The 18,765-nt window shown below is 40.3% G+C and overlaps 2 protein-coding genes across 3 annotated transcripts in view; one reads left to right on the top strand and one right to left on the bottom strand.

The window, feature by feature from the left end:
- LOC140224414 (uncharacterized) overlaps positions 1–18,765 on the top strand; it is a 50,655-nt gene that overhangs the window by 4,292 nt on the left and 27,598 nt on the right. The window lies entirely within an intron of this gene.
- LOC109031182 (uncharacterized) overlaps positions 3,749–18,765 on the bottom strand; it is a 37,859-nt gene continuing 22,842 nt past the window's right edge. Inside the window, exons 2-4 of one of the 2 annotated variants that reach the window (XM_072299182.1) lie at positions 14,660–14,738; positions 6,806–7,423; positions 3,749–6,775 (exon numbers count right to left, since the gene is read on the bottom strand). In XM_072299182.1, coding sequence (XP_072155283.1) covers positions 6,487–6,775; positions 6,806–7,423; positions 14,660–14,738 — 986 coding nt within the window. In that variant the 3' untranslated portion in view covers positions 3,749–6,486. Of the gene's footprint in view, positions 7,424–14,659; positions 14,739–18,765 lie in introns of both variants that reach the window. The other variant, XM_019042549.2, reaches the window with a different exon arrangement.

Genomic DNA, 18,765 nt, shown 5'->3' with positions numbered 1-18,765 from the left:
GGGGCATCCCTGGGGGTTTTGCTCCCTAAAAATTACGTATCGCACATTGCTGAAAGTCGTACCCAGGAGCCTTGACTGCCTGGGTCCATGATTTGCCTTCAATTAGCCGGCTATGCAAAATGACTACCCTGACGTACGATAAGTGGTATCAGAATATAGCATTTAGATTACGGAGTGGGTTGAAGGCGCTCTTCTGTTTTTTTGTAAGAGTGGCCCTGTACAATGGTGATGACTAAAAATGTTCATAATTTTGGATTTTTCAATTGAGCCGTAATTTCGAAAAATGCATGAAGAATAATCTTTTGATTATTAGATAATAACTAGGGGGCTACGCCCCCTGGCCGCTACGCGGCCCAACCCCCTGAAGGCGCTCCGCGCCATCAATGGGCCGCTTCGCGGCCCTATTTTTACCCTTTTATCAGTGTTAGTTTTATTTTTCCCCTAAACAATTACGATATGAGGTATACTTTAATTTTAAACTTTACTTAAAATTACTTTAAAATTAAGAGGACGCGTTTCGGAATGACTGCTTGATGAAATATTGCAGTAAAACAATGAACAATGATAGTCAGGTAATAATTATAATTCAGGAGTCGGGGATCGAACCCACACCGAGTTCATAGTGAGCGCATTTGACGTCTTTGACGACTCGGCCACCGCTCAATATGAAGTCGTCAGTGCAAATCTTGTGTAGATAAGTGTAGATCTGATGCGCAGGCTACACAGCTACTGCGCAACCTCCTCGACCACTGCGCATCCTCCCGCGCATAGCGGTAGCAGTACCGGAGCATTCTGTAAACTCACTCACTTTTATAACGTGATTTTAAAAAAACCTGGGTCCTATTTCCAAAATCGAATTAGAGCGGGCTCATCTAGGGCCAATTACCTGACGATCTACGCAAAAATCATGGAAATCGGCCCGCTAGAACGCTCAAACGAACTATGACAAAAAGTATAAATTTACATTGTTTAAATGGGAGAATTCGCAACTTTACCACGTAATATAAAAAAACCTGGTCCATATTTTGAAAATCTGAAAAGAGTTGGCTAATCTAGAGACAATTGCCCGTCGATTGCCGCAAAAATCATGAAAATCGGCCCGGTAGAAGGCTGGAACTAAGCGTTACCAGTTACGCAAAATTAGGAGGTCTCGGAGCTTATAGTATAGACTAGGGGGCTACGCCCCCTGGCCGCTACGCGGCCCAACCCCCTGAAGGCGCTCCGCGCCATCAATGGGCCGCTTCGCGGCCCCATTTTTACCCTCCTATCAGTGTTAGTTTTATTTTTCTCCTAAAAAAATACGATATGAGGTATACTTTAATTTTAAACTTTACTTTAAATTACTTTAAAATTAAAAGGACGCGTTTTGGAATGACTGCTTGATGAAATATTGCAATAAAACAATGAACAATGATAGTCAGGTAATAATTCAGATTACATGTGTCGGGGATCGAACCCACGCTGCGGATATAGATTACGCATTCGACGTCTTAGACGACTCGGCCACCGCTCGCCATGAAGTCGCAGGTGCGAATCTTGTGTAGATAAGTGTAGAGCTGATGCGCAGGCTACCCAGCTACTGCGCAACCTCCTCGACCACTGCGCATCCTCCCGCGCATAGCGGCAGCAGTCCCGGAGCATTCTGTAAAGTTACTCACTTTTATAACGTGATTTTGAAAAAACCTGGGTCCTATTTCCAAAATCTAATTAGAGCGGGCACATCTAGGGCCAATTACCTGACGATCTACGCAAAAATCATGGAAATCGGCCCGGTAGAACGCTCAAACGAACTATGACAAAAAGTATAAATTTACATTGTTCTTATGAGAGAATTCGCAACTTTACCACGTAATATAAAAAAACCTGGGCCATATTTTGAAAATCTGAAAAGAGTTGGCTAATCTAGAGACAATTGCCCGTCGATTGCCGCAAAAATCATGAAAATCGGCCCGGTAGAACGCTGGAACTAAGCGTCACCAGTTTCGTAAAATTAGGAGGTCTCGGAGCTTATAGTATAGATGTTTTTTTTTTTTTTTATCTTTTCTAAGTCTTATTTTAAAAAAGAGAGCCCAAACGCTCGGTTCAGATTGTGGATTTTAAGTCTTCTTGCTCTGGTCATCCTATTCTTATGTAAAACTGAAAGAGTCGCAAGATCTTAACTTTCTCAAAAGCGGTTGTGAATTCAATAAGTTTCGCATGGATAAAATGAGCTTTTGTCGATGAACTGTGAATAATCAGCACTGAAGAAATGACACTTTGTCCTCTGGTCCATTTGAAAGGCTTAGAGCGAGGATGGATGGAGCATGAATGTCCTCCGGGTTTTTATACGGGCACTATATACGTATAACGTACACTTATAGATGTCTGTAGGTTTCTAACGGTATATTATGCCAAAGTGTTGGAGGAAAAATAGGAAAGGAAGTATTATACCTTTACAATTTTTTGAGAGTCCAAGCAGAGACGATATATGCTAGGGACGCCGCACTGTCTTCTTGCCTACCTATGGTGTAAAAGTTACCGAAGGAAGCCAATTCTCTGGTTCACTTATTGATGACTCACGGTATTGGATCAACTATAGTTTCAAAACAAGTTTTAAGTATGAAAAAACTCTATTTTTAATCTTAATGATCAAGAGCAGGTTCAAAAAACTAATAATTGCAGAAATGCGTATCTCGTATTCAAATGTCATTTTCTGATCCTTCCATGCTTGATCTGGCCATATGAGATCAAACTAAATTTTATCTGACGAGGAATTGTAAGCGTGAAACTCTTTTTTCAGTCTTTAAATGATCCAAATCCGCCAACAACAGATTTAACATACTAATTGTAAAAAGCGTATCTTGTGATTAAGTGTCAATTCTTACGTGCCGAAAACGTGAATCTCGGCATTTCTGCCGTAGGTACTTTCTAACAGTCCGAGGAATCATTCAAAATGCTGATAGAGTCTGAAAAAACATCTTATTCTTGCTATCCTCAAGAATTATTACCCTTCTACTAACAATAAAGAGGAATGTGGAGGGCGCGGTGGAACCAATATAAAACGCCTTCAACTGCGTGTGATACTGTGCAACACACCAAAGTTGATATAGTTGTATTCTTAGGTTCAAACCTAACTCAGCAGCAATTTTGACGCCGAGCGGTGTGAAATTCTCAGTTTTCGTGAATTTCGTCCTCGAGGAACGAATACAAGCGAAGATAAAACGGCGTATAATATTGCTTGTCATGCGATCTACGGATGTCAAAGAATGTCGCTCTGGTCATCCTCAAGATCTGCCTTTCCGTAGCCGCCGCAGTTAATTTTACATCCTGTGAATGCAAATTCAACTGCGGGGGCAGTACAGTTGCTAGCTGTCTTGAGATCAACCAGACACATTTTTGACATCCTAGAGTGCTGAAACTCTCAGTTTTCGTGATTTCTTCTCGAGTGAAGTAAAAGCGGGAGATGTATAACCGTGCGTAGAAATTAATTACTTGTCATGCGATCAACGCGTGCAGAGCGAATATCACTCAAAGTCAACACATCAAGACTTCACATTCCGTAGGGCGCGGCTGAACCAATATAAAACGCCTTCAACTGCGTGTGATACTGTGCAACACACCAAAGTTGATATAGTTGTATTCGTAGGTTGAAACCTTTTTCGAGTGAATTCCTCTACCACATCAGGTATGTCAAGGTTGCTAACTGTTAACAGCAAAGAGGAATGTAGACAGTTTTTTTACACTCTCCTGGAAAATCGTGTTTTCAGATAAACGCACCTCTGCACTTCCACCATCGATTTGCGACGCTATGTTGATAATAATCCCTGTTGATTGCAACTGAACCTACCTAAAGACTGTCCATGTTGCGTGTCCAAAAAATGAAGGAGCTTCGGATTTTTGCATTTTTTCTGGCATGTTCTGATCATTAAGCAAAATGCACTGGTGAGGTGTTGGGCGTTTTTTCCCCTGCTTAGCAAAGGACGGCTAAAATCACGGTGTATCTCAACTCAAAAGTTTATTTTTTATGTCGGGAAGATGATTTTCATGGCCGGTCTAGCAAAAATGGAAGACAGAAGTTGCAAAATCAAAAATCCGTTTTTGACACGAAATTGATCTATTCTGAACTCCCGAAGTAAATTTTTATAGGAATCTTTGGTGCTACATTTCACAGAATGAGTCACTAAACGGGGTATAAGAACTAAATGACCTCAACCCACGTTTCCTCATAAAAATTTCACGATGAACATTTTGAACCCATGAAAACCTTTAAAATTCGCTCACAAGTGAAAGCTTAGACAATGGTTTTTCAAATGCACAGATTTTATAATGAAGTATGAGTATGCAAAAAACTCTTCTTGTTTTACTCATATTAAGGAAATTTTTAATATTTTCACCGTCCTCTACGTGCAATTTTGATGGAGGAACGTGTGTTGTGGTCCTTAATTTGTCCTGTCTAGTAATCCATTGGGTTTATCTTTAAAAAAAAATCGTCCCTTTTATAGTGATGGAAAAATAGCAATAACTCAATCTTGAAGTAGTTACGATTAAAATTAATTTCCATTACTACTTGCAACAATCAGTTATGTAAATGGGAACTTGGGACACATTTAAACCTTATTAGAATTTTGAGTCAAATAAAGCAACTCAAATTTCCAATTCTGAATGACCTAATAACTAGATCCGGACCTTTATAATTCTGAAAAAATCTCAAATCATTATTTATCCATTTCCATGTTCATTGAAGTATGACACGGTTATTCCTTTCATATCCTATCGTCATAGCGTCAGTTTCTTTTCGAACCCACAATCGTCAAAAAGCCCTTTTTCAGACGAGCCGCGAAGTTCCTGTATTCTTAAATGCATTTTACAGTTCATCCAGAAGGACATTCTCACTTTTAACGACTAAGCACAGGTTGTTTTACCTCACATTTCATGCAGGGCTGATATTGTGATTATGATGAGAACAGAACGACGAATTGAATTTTTACTAAAGTTTACTAAGTTACAAAATATAATACACAAACTACGTAGGTATATACAGTTGTATTATCAAAAATATCGGTACACTCAATTAAAATTCCTAAAATTATTCACACACAAAGTCTCGGTAAAATCAATTTAAATAAATGTACATTTTGAAAATGGGGAGCTGAAACAGACTATACAAGTTCAAAACCACGGCATAGACCTACAATTATTTACAGACTAGCTTCTGGTAAAATCGATTTAAATAAATACACATGTCTTCTATAGAAGGGTAGCTAAAATGGACTACAAATTCGGATCCTAAATACAGGCATCCTCAAATTGCAAATGAGATATTATATTCCAAAAATGCTAAATTTTTTTATTATAATTACTTTGATTTTCCCCAAGGCTCAGATTGAGAAAGAGCAGGAAGAAATACGGATGTACATTATTCACATTTACACTATTTTGCTAAGGGAAGTTTCCAGACAAAAACAATTTTCTGCGGGATAGGATTACTCATCGGCAGGGCAAAGTTAGGAACAATTCCACCTTCGTACTCATTAGAAGTATTTGAAACCATTCTCCCCTTTAGTGATTCCTTTCTAGAGAGTTAAAGGTCTGGAGATATTTTAATATCAGCATGCAAGATATTTTTGAGCAGTCTGTCAAGTACAGTCAGTACAGTAGACTAAGTAGTCGTGTACCTACTTGATGGGACTATAATATCTTTTGCATGTATAAACTTTTCCTTTTTTTGTGTCCTTTTGTTGTCCGTTTTAGAGCTTTCAATGCAAATTTTCAGCAAAATTCTTATCGAGGCAACGAAAATCCTCGTTGTCTTCAAGGAATGGAAAGGTCTTATGGCTGAAAGAGTTAAAATATATTTTAACTCATTCAAAAGTACCGAAGTCCACGTTTTTGAAAATCTGTCACTTCATTCTTTAATTCAAAATTCCCTTCAATGCCGTTTGTTGTAACACCTATTCCACTCGTACTGAATAGGAATTCAGGGCTAAAAGTCCAACACTGGGATTCGACACTCTTATTCCATTACGGCCCACCATTACGGCCTTGTCCACGCGAGCACGGTTCAAGTACTTTCAGGCAAAATTGTTCGAAGAACATGTAATTCACCTATAACTTGTTCCTGGAACCCACAATTCGCGGAACTAATTCGTCCAAACTGGGCTCGTGTGGAAAAGGCCTCCAAGAAACAACCCGGTATGAACATCCGGACCTCGACAAATTTTCTCCCCTAAATTAAAAATCTTGAAAATTCAAGTATTTTTTTTTTCAAAATTTTCACAAAATTTTGTTAGCATTTTCAAGTTGTACTTCTGAAAATATTCATGAAAAACACCTCTAACTTTTTTTTTTTAAAAAAAAAACAACAACAACAACAATATTTTATCCAGGTAAATTTGGCAACATTAAAATACTCATACGGCGTTTTCTCTCAAAATTTTAATTCAATCAGAGTGAAGACTTCTCCGTATTGCACAGTTTCCTCCAAGTGGTTCACCGAGATAACGCTACCTAGAAACTGAAATTATCAACCCAGGTGATAAACTTGACAACGCCATACGACGCGAAACACGTCAGCGGCGTGGCGAAAAGGAGCTTCCGGAAACCGGACACGAAGCCCTGGAAGAGACCCATGAACATAGATAGCGCCACCAGGGTCCGTGTCTCCAGCTTATCCGCCGGGATCTCGAAACCGAGCAGGGACAGGTACGCGCTGACCAGCCGGAAGAGGTGTCGCCGCATGACCCTCTGGAAGAGCTTCTGGATCTGGTCCACAGTCCGCTTCTGGCGGCGATGAGGCCTGCCGGGCACAGAGGACCGGCGATGAGGCCTGCCGGGCCCAGGGGACCGGCGACTTCGGCGGAGCCCACGCTGCTGGCGACGAAAGAGACCGGTCTGGAGGCCGGACAAGTTGGCGTCTTGGGCGAGGAACCAGTTGGATCCGTTGAAGTCCGGGCCTGGATTGGTGGGCGCGCTGACGAACTGGCCGAAGGTGGGCGCCGGCTGCCAGTCCGGGTCGAGCAGGTCGTACGTCACTTCGGGCGGGTAGGTCGTCTCAGGCATGCCGGTCATGTCGGTCATGTCGCTGCGGTCGGTGTTGGGCCCGGCGTCGGCGGTCCGACCGGAGAAGGCCGTCACCAAGGGGAAGAACGTGAAGAGGCACCAGAACATGCGGAGCTCCGGCTGGTAGATAAGGTAGATGCTCCGCATCCGTTTGAAGGTCCGCCGAATGTTGGTCATGTCCATGTAGCTGCTCAGGCGCATGAAGCGGCGCGAGCTGAAGGAGCCGCTGTCGGTCCCGTTGAACCAGTTCGTCGTGTTCGTCGCGACCGTTCGGCTCGAGTCGATCGTTGCGTTCCCTGGGTCTGTTCCGTTGCCGGGGAAAGGGATCGTCTCGGAGCCAGGCCGGATGTCCGTCAGACATTTGGGCGCGCAGTTCGTGCACACGCTGCAACAGACGAACAAACAAACAAATGAGAAAGAGAGAAATATCCAAGGATTCATTTTGAAAGGAGTTCTAGCCAACAACTCCACACTGAAAAAAAAAAAACTCCGGTCTCGGAAACCGTACTTACGCGTTATTATATAGACATACCGTCCGGGTTCCGGGCTCAGAGGCTGCAAATTCCGGGCGTAGCACCCGGAACAATCGAGGCTACGACTCCAGTACCCGGAACTTTACGTCTTTGAAATATTAATTTACTGATATTTCATGATTATTGTGAGGTTCCTGTTGAATTTTTGAAAATAATCCTGAAGCTTCTTCTAAAACTTGTTGATAACGTGCTTTAAAAAAAAAAAAAAAAAAAAAAAAAAAAAAAAAAAAAAAAAAAAAAAAAAATTGACGAGCTAAATCGGACTACATTCTACAACGAGGAACAATATTTCTGGTCCAAACATTAAAGTACCTATGTTCATTGGTAAACAAATAGCACGTATGTTGTTTCGAAAATGTGCCCGTAAGGAATAGTTCCTTTTTGCAGAATATAGTTCTATTGCTCTAAAGTTTTAGAGCAGCTTTTTGGTGGTGAAATCCTCGATCCTCGTATCTTGATTGCGTCCTAATTCGACTATCTGCTTCTATTAATTTTTATGAAGGAGAACAAATCGTTATCTAAAACGCATCGAATGTATCGTTCTATCGTTCGTATCGTTCGTATTCTGACATGAGATAGTCGGAGCGCCTTCAATCTTTTGCATGCCACACAGATACCTTTCAAGCACGAATAGTTGCATCATAGACGGATGAAGGGGTCACCATGAAGGTTGCGTCGCGTCCGGCGGTTGTGCGATGAAAATCGGGGGAGCGTTTGAAGCTTTATATTCTCTGAGAGCACGCCAGTGTTCGGAAATGAATAGCTGCCAGATTGAAAGCCTTTTGCGCACTTGGAAATATATTTTACGGGAAAAGTACTGATATTTCATTGCAAACGGGAAACCGTGCGGAAATGGGCTCCACGTGGACTTTAATCACATTTTTCTCATAGGAAGAATTCAAACGCACTCGAAAATCAAAACATTATACCTCTGTCGTGAAAAAATGATCGTGCTTTTGCCCGTGCAGTGTTACCAATGCCTAAAATTTCAATTTGTTTTTGCAAGTTATCATCTCTTTTAACGGATCCGGTCATGATTTTTATGAAAATTGTGACTAAGTCGCCACAGGGAGTCCGGCAGTTGATGAGAGACGTGTATGAAACCGATAAATTTGATACAGCTAAAACGGAGGTATAATTGGAAATCCTTTGGGTAATGGACGCACCGAATGATATCGTGATGGGATTTGCGGACCATCTGACTCCGATAAAGATCAAAGTGGAATTCAAAAGGACTCCTCCGGTGCAAATTTCAGCCTTTTGACGATCGCCATTAACATTGTAGTCAAATGCTCTTTTAAAAAAAAACTTGATTTCAACTCATTTTTACTTTCTCGCTACCCTAGGGTAGAGAATGTATTGCCATCTTCCAAGGGGGGAAAAAAGTTGAAACCTCATTATTTCTAGACGTTTTAAGGTCCCAGGAGTCAAAATAACCATACTTGAAAAAATGTGTGTCCGTCCGTCTTTTTTAAAATTGACAGTGAGCAGCACTGCACAGTAAGGTAAAGGGACTTATGTGTTGTTTTAATATGGGAAATAGAGCACAAAGCAAAGACATTGAATGCACAAAGTCCCTATCCTAAACGGCACGTAGTTTTTGATTAGATTTTATTTGGGACACATTGACTTAATCTTCGGGTTGAAAACTGCGACGTCGTAAAAAATCGTGAGATACGAAAGTATGTTAGTTCAGCAGGACACTCTCTTTATCCCATGCGCGCTGGTTGTTAAAATTGATAAACAAAGCTCTAGACAAAGAAGACATAGGGAGTATGCAGCGATCCTATTGGTTAAAATGGGGGTTAATGATGGACTAACTATTTATAGGGTCTCCCTTAGGTTGCCGTTAGTTAGTTTACTACCTACTCCCTATGTCCATTGCAACCACCCGCTCCCTCCACAATTAGATTCCTCCAAATCCCTTTTGTCCTCTTTGTCTACAGCTTTGTCTATCAGTTTTAACAATTAGCTCGCAGTTAGTCTGGGCTTAACCCAAGGTTTCGGTTGATTTTTTATGAAAAACGAAATCCATTTGGCTGTCCTTACCGAAACCCACAGTAACCATAGATACGTTAAAACCTAACTGTGTCGAGTTACGAAAAGGAGCAGTAAGTTCAAATGCAAGTTTTTGGAGAAAAAACTCGCTGCTGCCCAAACAATAAATCTTATCGTATACTATGCTCCGTTTTGCGTAAAATTGTCAACAATCATCAAAATATTGTGATTAATTCAATCAAATGGTAAAAAAACCGAATAATTTCACGTCCGAATTTAAAAGGGACTGATTCATTTTACGTAATCCAAGATATCCGCATGTGCAATCTTCTGCGTAATTGTTAAGTTAAGATTGCCGAGAAAAGAAAACAATTATAAGATTAGCCCGTTTTGCAAGAGCCAGCAGTGAGTGCAACTCTTGCGGGGTGATATTGATTTACTATTGATGTGTCGAAATGACGTCAATCAATGACGCATATTCATTGTCCTTCAATAGCTCATGTATTTTACGTAGAGTGAGATCTTTTTCTTTTTGCAGAATCGGAATCTGATGTTAAAAAAAAACACAAAAAGAAAACTACTAGATTTTGAAAATATGGACGTTGCTGCTTTCTTCGGCACCATGGAATAATAGGCATTCAATCCAGAGCGTCCTCTTAAAATTCTTTCATTTAAACGCCATCTCCGGTATTCCTCTCCCGGCTAATGAAAAACTGTTGAATCTTCTATTCTAATCATTTGTCGAACCTCCTCGATAATTTAAATGTGTACCTTCCTTCCTTCACCTTAACTTGTTCCGTCCCCCTCCTTCTCATTTGAGGAAGGTTCTCGTTGAGGGAGGGTGCCATAAAATTACTCCAGAAACACCGTCCCATGGCTCCAATATTATCTAACACCGTTGCCATGACATTGTTTTGCAATATTATAGGCAACGATTCTGACTCGCTTGAATGTTTTTTGAAACAAAAGTGGCAGATACAACAAAAAATCATACTGTCAGGAAATTCTTTCAAGATGTCGAAAAATATTGATGCTGAATAAAAAAAATGCGTACCTATCTTTATTCTATAATCCCCAATTATTCTTCACTTATTAAAAGGAAAATTCAAAATCGTATCGCCTTGATTTCTTATTAATTTTTTTAAAAGTGAAGAATCCTCACAGAAAATGGTCAACATTTGAAACAAAAATGTCAAGTATCAGCCGACAAGCATAAATCGAGGTAATTCTATGACAACTGTAACAATTCTGAGAATATTGATGGCGAAAGTGAGAAATGCATATTTATCTCCATTTTTATGATCTCCAGTCATTTCCTTTATTACTACCATCAGAACAATAATCAAAGTATCTCCTTGATTTTTCGTGAATTTTTTTTTAAAAAAAAGTGAAGAATCTTCACAAAAAATTCGAGGGAAACTGTTCGTTGGTCAGTATATTTTCTCAGAAAAGTGAGGTATTCGTAATGTTGCAAATCAAAGGTACACATTTTTCGACTTAATACCTTTTTTAGGGTACAAGCAATGGCTTAAAAAATGACTTCCCTCAGTACAACGATTTTTGTGAAATTAGAAAAAAAGGGCGTTTATATTTAGTATTTTGGCACCGCGACAGTTCTCCATCCTGCGATGAATGTAAGGATATTCTAGTTGAATCTGGCAAGTATGCAAGTACCGCTATGATATTCGACAAGGTATCAAGTCGAGATTAGATTTCATTTGCGAGAGGAAAGTAAAATCATTAACCCTAGTCACCCTTCGGGCTTTGAGCAATTCAAACGCTAAATCGTTTACATTGCGCAAACATTGTTACCGGAGAACATTGAGGAGCGAATTGCGCAAATGGAAAATTGAATAAAAACCCGAGCCAATGAGGCTCGAGGAAAACATAGGTAGCCGCTTATTTGTGTTGAATTTAGGAAAGAATACGTATAGTATTATTTTTTTTTTTCATTTGGAATTTTCGTTTGCAAGTTCGTGCGAGGTTGACGTGATGGAAGGGAACAAGATTTTATTTTTGCAAAGAGTTGAACTCAAGAGCAGGATGACATAATTTCATGAAAAATAAAATCTTGAAATTTCACGTGGAATATTTCATAAAATTCCGGAAATTTATGAAAGATATTGAAATATACTGGTTCCTTTCGATTTTTGTATGTTTGAGTGCAGGTTGCATCCTTTAGCTCCTGAAAAATATGCAATATTTCACAGCCTCGTAAAATTTCATGAAATGTTTTACCTACTGAAAATTCCAATCCTTCATTTCTTCCTTACGTTTCATGCCACCCTGCTCAAGAGTTGCTGGCTGGTTGCAGCTTCAGTAGCAATTACGGCATACAAACGAATTTTTTCACCAACAAAATAATGCGTGAAAAAACGTGCTGTGATCCATTTAGTTTAAACGAGCTTATAATCATGTAACTATTTGGAGGTGTAAGAAGATTGTTGGCCTATTTGACAAAACGAGGACGCTCCATTCAGCACGATTCCATTTTTAGAATTTTTGAGCAAGTAGGAGAGTTTGTAAAGAGCCGATTCGAAATAATCCGGGTTTCCCCTCTTTTTTGTAGCTCAATTTTTATATGTAACAAAAGGACTTATATTGTAATGTTAATTCAGTATTATGATTTGTTGACATGACTCAATGATTTAATTAAGTAATTCATTAATAAAAGTACCAATATTTAGGCTTTTACGATTAATTCTAAAACCCTCGAGCGTGGTCCCGCTAACATCCCTCTCCTTTCTTCCCTTAATAGAGGTAGTGGAGAGAAGGTGATAGAGATGTATGAATTTCGCAAGCACTTAGCAATTGTTTTAAGTTAGCAGGTGGCTTTCGTATTGTTTCAACAAATTGCAATGTTTCGCAACGGCATGGAAAAGGTTTGGTTGGAAATGACCTTAAAACCTTGATCTCGAATCGGAGTGCCTTCATTTTTTTTTGGTACATTACGTTTTATCACGGAGTTGGTTTAGTTGCCTATCCTACAGCTCCTAAGGACACTGTTTTCACTACACGCTCACGCAAGACAAAACGTCGCTCCTGTGACGTAAGGGCCTATCTCGATTTCTACGTGACCCCTGTGCTCCGTATAACGCCATGCTCTCTGGGGCTCATAAGAAAATTGAGACTCACCCTTACGTCAGAGGAGCGACAAAAAGTCCGGGGAGTCCAGAGAGTGTTGCCTTTTCTCACACCCTGGAAAAAAAAACACATTGGATCTGGAGTCCAGACTCTTGAAAGCTTTGACAAGGAAAAATTCTCTTGATTCAATCAGATTTTTGCTTAAATTAAAAGGAAATCCGCTCAAATTAAGAGGCTTGGTTTTTGATTTAAGCAAAAATCCGATTGAATCAAGAGTATTTTTTCTTGTCGATGTTTTTAAGAGTCCGGACTCTAGATCCAATGTGATTTTTTTTCCAGTGTAAGGTCTCTACGCTCGGTTTAGAGAAATTCAGAAACAGGCAGGGGCACAATGGTTAAAATTTTAATATATAACGATCGAATTAAAAAAAAAAAAAAAAAAAAAAAAAAAAAAAAAAAAAAAAAAAAAAAAAACAGTAAACGTTTTATTACAGGGGTTACAAGTTATTTGATGTTGCACTTTTCCTAAACCAAATCATTTAAAAGTTATTTGATTTTACCTTTTTCCTAAACCAAATCGTTCGTTCAAGATACGCATGTTTTCAAAGGTTATCCAAATACTCAAATCCCTCATGACACTTCACTCCTGAAATTGCATTTTCTCATGTCAATTTTTGCGAGAATCGACCAAAAAAAACGAAATTTACAAGAAGATCTGACAACCTGAGTTGGGAGAAATGGCAACTTGGTGCATCCGCATAATGCTTCTCGTAGCTCGCTTGCAGTTTCATCGACAACGTTGCGACCTGCGGCCGAATTATCGATTTTGCATCTCATCGCGCGTGGCTAGAACTTGACCGCCGAGACAACAACGCTGTGATGGATGCGCAATCCTTAATTACCCCTCGGTGCCGGTCCGTGGGGTAGGAATGCCTTACGCAATGGGAGAAAGTTATTGTAGTGATGACCCTTTATCGATTTCCTTTCTGCTCGTTCGCGCCGATATTCAGACAGTGAGTCTGTGGCACGTTCTTTCCTTTTGTTGCATCGGATTTTATAATTGAATTCAGATCCATCGCGATGACTTTCCGATGACGATGAGAATCCCCGAGAGCTTTCCTCGGATCGTCTATTTATACGGCGAAAGCGCAGAAACGCGTATGTATCACGCTTTGCGACGCTGCGGACTCGCTCACTGAAAAAAATGGTATGCTGTTTTAGCACCTAGGATGTCAAAAATGTGTCTGGTAATCCTAAGATGCTGCCTTGATTGCCCATGCAGTTGAAATTGCATTCACAGGATGTAAAATTAATTGTGGGGGCAGTAAAGGCAGCATATTGGGATCACCAGACACATTTTTGACATCCCAGGTGATAAAACAACATATTATTTTTTTTCAGTGCTCTCAGTATGTTTAAGGTCATTCGATGGACGCCAAATTTTGTGTCAGAACGACATGTTATATTGTATTTATTAGTTCCATTTTTTCAGCTACTTGCCATTTTTCTAAAATTTTGAGATCGCGCAATTCTGTTGCCAGGAAACTGAAATATTCACTTACCAATTTTGACAAAGAAATTCAACGTATTAAAGGCGTAGTTTTTTTAGAGGAAAAATATAGCATTCGATACTGATATCGAAACTGCACACGAATACGATATTTTCTCTCTAAAAAAACCACGCTTACATTACGTTGAATTTCCTAGTCAAAACTGGTAAGTGAATTGTTCAGTCTCCTGACAACAGAATTGCGATCTCAAAATACAAGAAAAATGGTAAGTATCTGAGATAAACGAAACCAATCGATCCGATTTATCGCATGTCGCATTTCTCGCATTCGTAATTTTGGCGCTTACGCGATCTGGAAAATAATCGGTTCAATTATAGGTGCCATAGGAATTTACTTACTATTTCTAATCCAACCCGTTTTCCAATCTCGAGAGCTTTTGCACGAGGTCCTATTTAAAGTCACAAGACGTTGAACACGTTTAGGTGGGTTACTTACTTGAGCTGAACTGCTTCTTTATCGCCAAGAACTTCGCCGATTAGAAAACTTGCGATGACTATTGCTGCGTAGCAATATCCTGAAACAAATTAAATGGCGTGTGAATTTAATCGTTATTGAGGCAACCTACAGCACGATCGAATTGCGGTTACCCTCAGGGGCGAAACATTCAGCTGCTAACGTACTGTTAGAGCAGATGTGCAAAATAAAGTTGGGTTCTGAAAGGAATGAAGGAATCAAACCTCTGATGTTTAATACCGTAAGTTTGGCAAAACTGAATGTTTGATTACACGTTCCGAACGTGCCATGACACGAACCGAAAGTTTGGTCCAACAAACGGAATAGTTCGATTGAAGTCGAACACCCAAAGCTCAATTTGCACACAAGAAAATACACAATTTTCCATTCAGTTCACCCCATTCTTGCGCAAAATTTTGCTAATCGTCAGCTTATCACCAGTGGTGAGGCGTGAAGATCGAGTATCGATATTCCCCATTTGAAGCTGTCGTAAAGAATCGATTATTAAGGTGTTCGTTACGAACACCCTGTTTATCGATCCTTTTCCATAGGTTTTAATGACAGGTCAATCCATATATCGCAAAGCTCGCCACGCCACACAGTGGATCGAGTCGATGGGAGAGACAAAATTTGGAAACTTTAAAAGCTTATAAACCTATCTATACAAAACTTTGAGATTTTAAAAGTGGTTCTATCGGTTTCCTCGTGAAGTTTTCTACTACAACCATCCCTTAAAATTTACCAAAAGACGGAATTGTCATCAAAATTAGCAGTTTTCGTAAAAAAATTCATGTCGAACCCTTCTGATCGATTCGATCCTGTGCGCCACTGCTTTTGACAGCAGAGGCGGATTTAGCAATTTGGCAACACCGGATTTCCCCCATTTAAACCTATGCTAAATAATCGATTCTTGCAGGAGCACCTGGTTCCTCCAAGAATCGATACATTTCCGTAGGTTGAAATGGAAAAGAGACAATGTTGCCAATTCGCTGGATCCGCCAATGTTTGACAATCATGTGACTTTTCATTAATCGTTTACTTCTTGCGAGACAGTGGCGAGGAGTGAATGGTCGATTATCGATATTTCCCCATTTGAAGCTATGGTAAAGAATCGATTATCAAGGTGTTTGTTGCAAACGCCCTGGGTATCGATTCTTTTCCATAGGTTTAAATGGCAGATCCATTGATATATCGCCACGCCACTGCTGCGAGACTGAATCCAGATCATCGACGAACCGCACCGCACGTCCCTGACAGGGTCCTCATAAAGTATCATCGGTTGTCGGGGGTGGGGGATGGGGGCGGGGAAGGGGTGCGGTTTGGGGTGAAATGTAAGACGAGACGGATCAAATTTGATTACAATGGTCGTTTCATAGAGACTGAGGGCTGCGAGCGGACGGATCGAAATCAGATCAGTCGTCTGAGAAATGGCGGAAGTTGGGAATCTCGAGGCAAACTTTCCGTGGCTCCCGATCTAATCCCGTTTCGCGGGGAGCTTTCTGGAGCCGCTCGGTTCTCGATCCGGGCGAGCGCGAAAAATTGGTGAGCCGCGGAAATCCCGCGGGTGTCGCAATCCACGGCTCATGAGTTCGTGGCGATTATGCGCGTGCGAAACCGAGTTGCCATGTTGCCGCGTGCGCGCGGGACTATGAGCGAATTTTATTCAAAGTTCCGAAGCTCCCCGGGAAGCTCTGCCCGGTTCTGTCTCATCAATCATCAACACCAATGGACACTTTTGCCTACAGATTCGACTTATCAAACCCGTTTGGTGTTCAATGGATCGAACCTTTTTTAGGACCACCTATCGAGGAGGCACCAAAATCACAAAGGGGCATTTGAGTATTACACTGCCGTGCTGAGGAAAAACGCTGTATGAACATTCGGTAGTTGCAAAATTTCCTTTACTGAAATGTTCATTTTTTGAGGAAATTTGTGAATATTCTTCCCTGAAATTTTTAGAAACTTTGGGTGAAATTGTGAACAAAATTATCTGAAAAATTGGATGAAAAATATAAGTAAGTCTACAGGGAAGTCGTGTTTTATCAAAGGAAATTTGACATCTCCCGGTAAAAAACTATGATAAAAGCACCCGAGACTACTGTGTGTAGGGAGATTCGCTAATTCGTTCATATGCAGACGAATATGGAACGTCATTTTCTAGTGCAGGCAATGGTTAGCGTATTGGTGCGAAGTAGGAACGGTCGTGTTAGTTGAATTTTTGATTTGAGCTGTGCCGAGAAGTCTACCCGAAAGATTTACAGCTGGTTTGCACCAGGACGTATACAGTAATCATACATCGGTCACTCAACCAATGTAGTCGTGAAAAAACTTGAATAAGAGTTTACAAATATACCATAATATGGAAAAAGTTACCGGACATAGATCAAACCATGGAGAAACAGTTGATGCTGATGACCGAGGATTTTTGATTGAATTTATTTTTGATCGAAGATTCGAATCATTGACTTTTCACCGAGTGTTTGCGGGAAAAGTCCGTGAGATTGCCGGGAAACGTTAAAATTATCGGAAATGACATGCGAGACGATCTAGGCCAGAGGGGGAGTAGAAACTGAAGTCCTCAAACTATACAGGGTGATCCAGGGTTAAACGGCCAGAAGCATGTTCTATAGGTTAGAATAAGCCTTTTTTGGTGTATAAAGTTTTTTTTTTTTCCAAAAGTGCCCCCAGTCGGAGTTACGGTCCGCCCCCCCCCCCCATTTTGGAAAGTAAATCGTTTTCCCTAAATTTTAGCAAAGGTTGTGAACCAAATTTCATGAAAATTTGTACTCCCCTGTACTTTTTTGCCCTAGATTCCTAAATGATATGAAAAAAAAAAATAAAAATTGAAGAGGGGGTTTGTGGGGTGTTTCGGCTCCTACAGCCTGGCCGTTTAACCCTGGATTACCCTGTAGTTATAATCTTTGCTTGAACAATTCAAATAAGAAGGAGCGGAAAAAAAGAAAAGAAAAGCAGACGTCATATTTGTCTGGATATTCCGCTCAGGATGGATAAAATTGACTATTTTCTAGACGACGCACAGTAGATTGAGTCAATACGAGAGGTCGGACAAAATTTGGGAACTTAAAACGCTTAAAACTCCGTGTATACACAATTTTAAGGTTCTAAAAGTGGTTCCATTGGTTTCCTAGTGAACTTTTCCTACAACGCACCCCTTGAAATTTAAAATGTGACGAAATAAACATCAAAATTTGCAGTTGTAGTCAGAAATTTCATGTCCGATCTCTCGAATTGACTCGATTCACTTTGCGACCTTAGTCAAAAAAGGTACCAATCTATCGAACGGTAGATAATGGCAATGTACGTGATCTCCATATGAAATGTGGCGCCACGCCAGAGGTTTTGCAACCAATCTTTACATCAACCTCTTAATGAGCGGTGATTGTGTCGGAAGATTAGTTGTTAAATCCACGGTAGTAATCACCTGTTTAAGCATCGGAAATTCATTCATATAGTATTACCTTGCATCCGCATCAGTAATGCGAAAGTAAAGGTTCTCAGCGACCACGTTGCGTATGACTACCCGATGGTCGTTTCCATCTCATGCGGAGGTGAGACTATTTAAAGTTCCTGAAAATTTCAAGGAAAAATATTCATAACTTTCCTCAAAAATAAACGTTTTATCGCGAAGGAAATTCTGGCAGCTCTCGAATGTTCATACGGCGTTCTTCCTCAGCACGGCAGTATACGTATGTATGGGTACTCTATGCTAGAAATCCTACGATCAGCGTCTGTCAGACTTGAGTTAACCTCTGCTGAAAGCAGCGTAGCGTACTCCTTGATATCAGTCGACCGTAAAAGCAGTCAGGAAGTCTGCCGTGCTAAGGAAGAACGCCGTATGAACATTCGAGAGTTGCCAAACTTCCTTCGATAAAACGCTCAGTTTTGAGGAAGTTGTGAATATTTTTCCTTTAAATTTTCAGATATGTTGGATTAAATTGCGAACAAATTGTCTGAAAATTGTGACAAAAAAAAATATTCACAATTTTCCCGGTGAATTTGATTTATATTGGAGGTAATATGGCAATATCTGAAGGCTCATACGGTGTTTTTCCTGAGCACCGCAGGAG

Source organism: Bemisia tabaci, chromosome 4 (assembly GCF_918797505.1).
Source record: "Bemisia tabaci chromosome 4, PGI_BMITA_v3".
Lineage (NCBI taxonomy): Eukaryota > Metazoa > Arthropoda > Insecta > Hemiptera > Aleyrodidae > Bemisia > Bemisia tabaci.
This window is presented reverse-complemented; position numbering and strand designations above follow the sequence as displayed.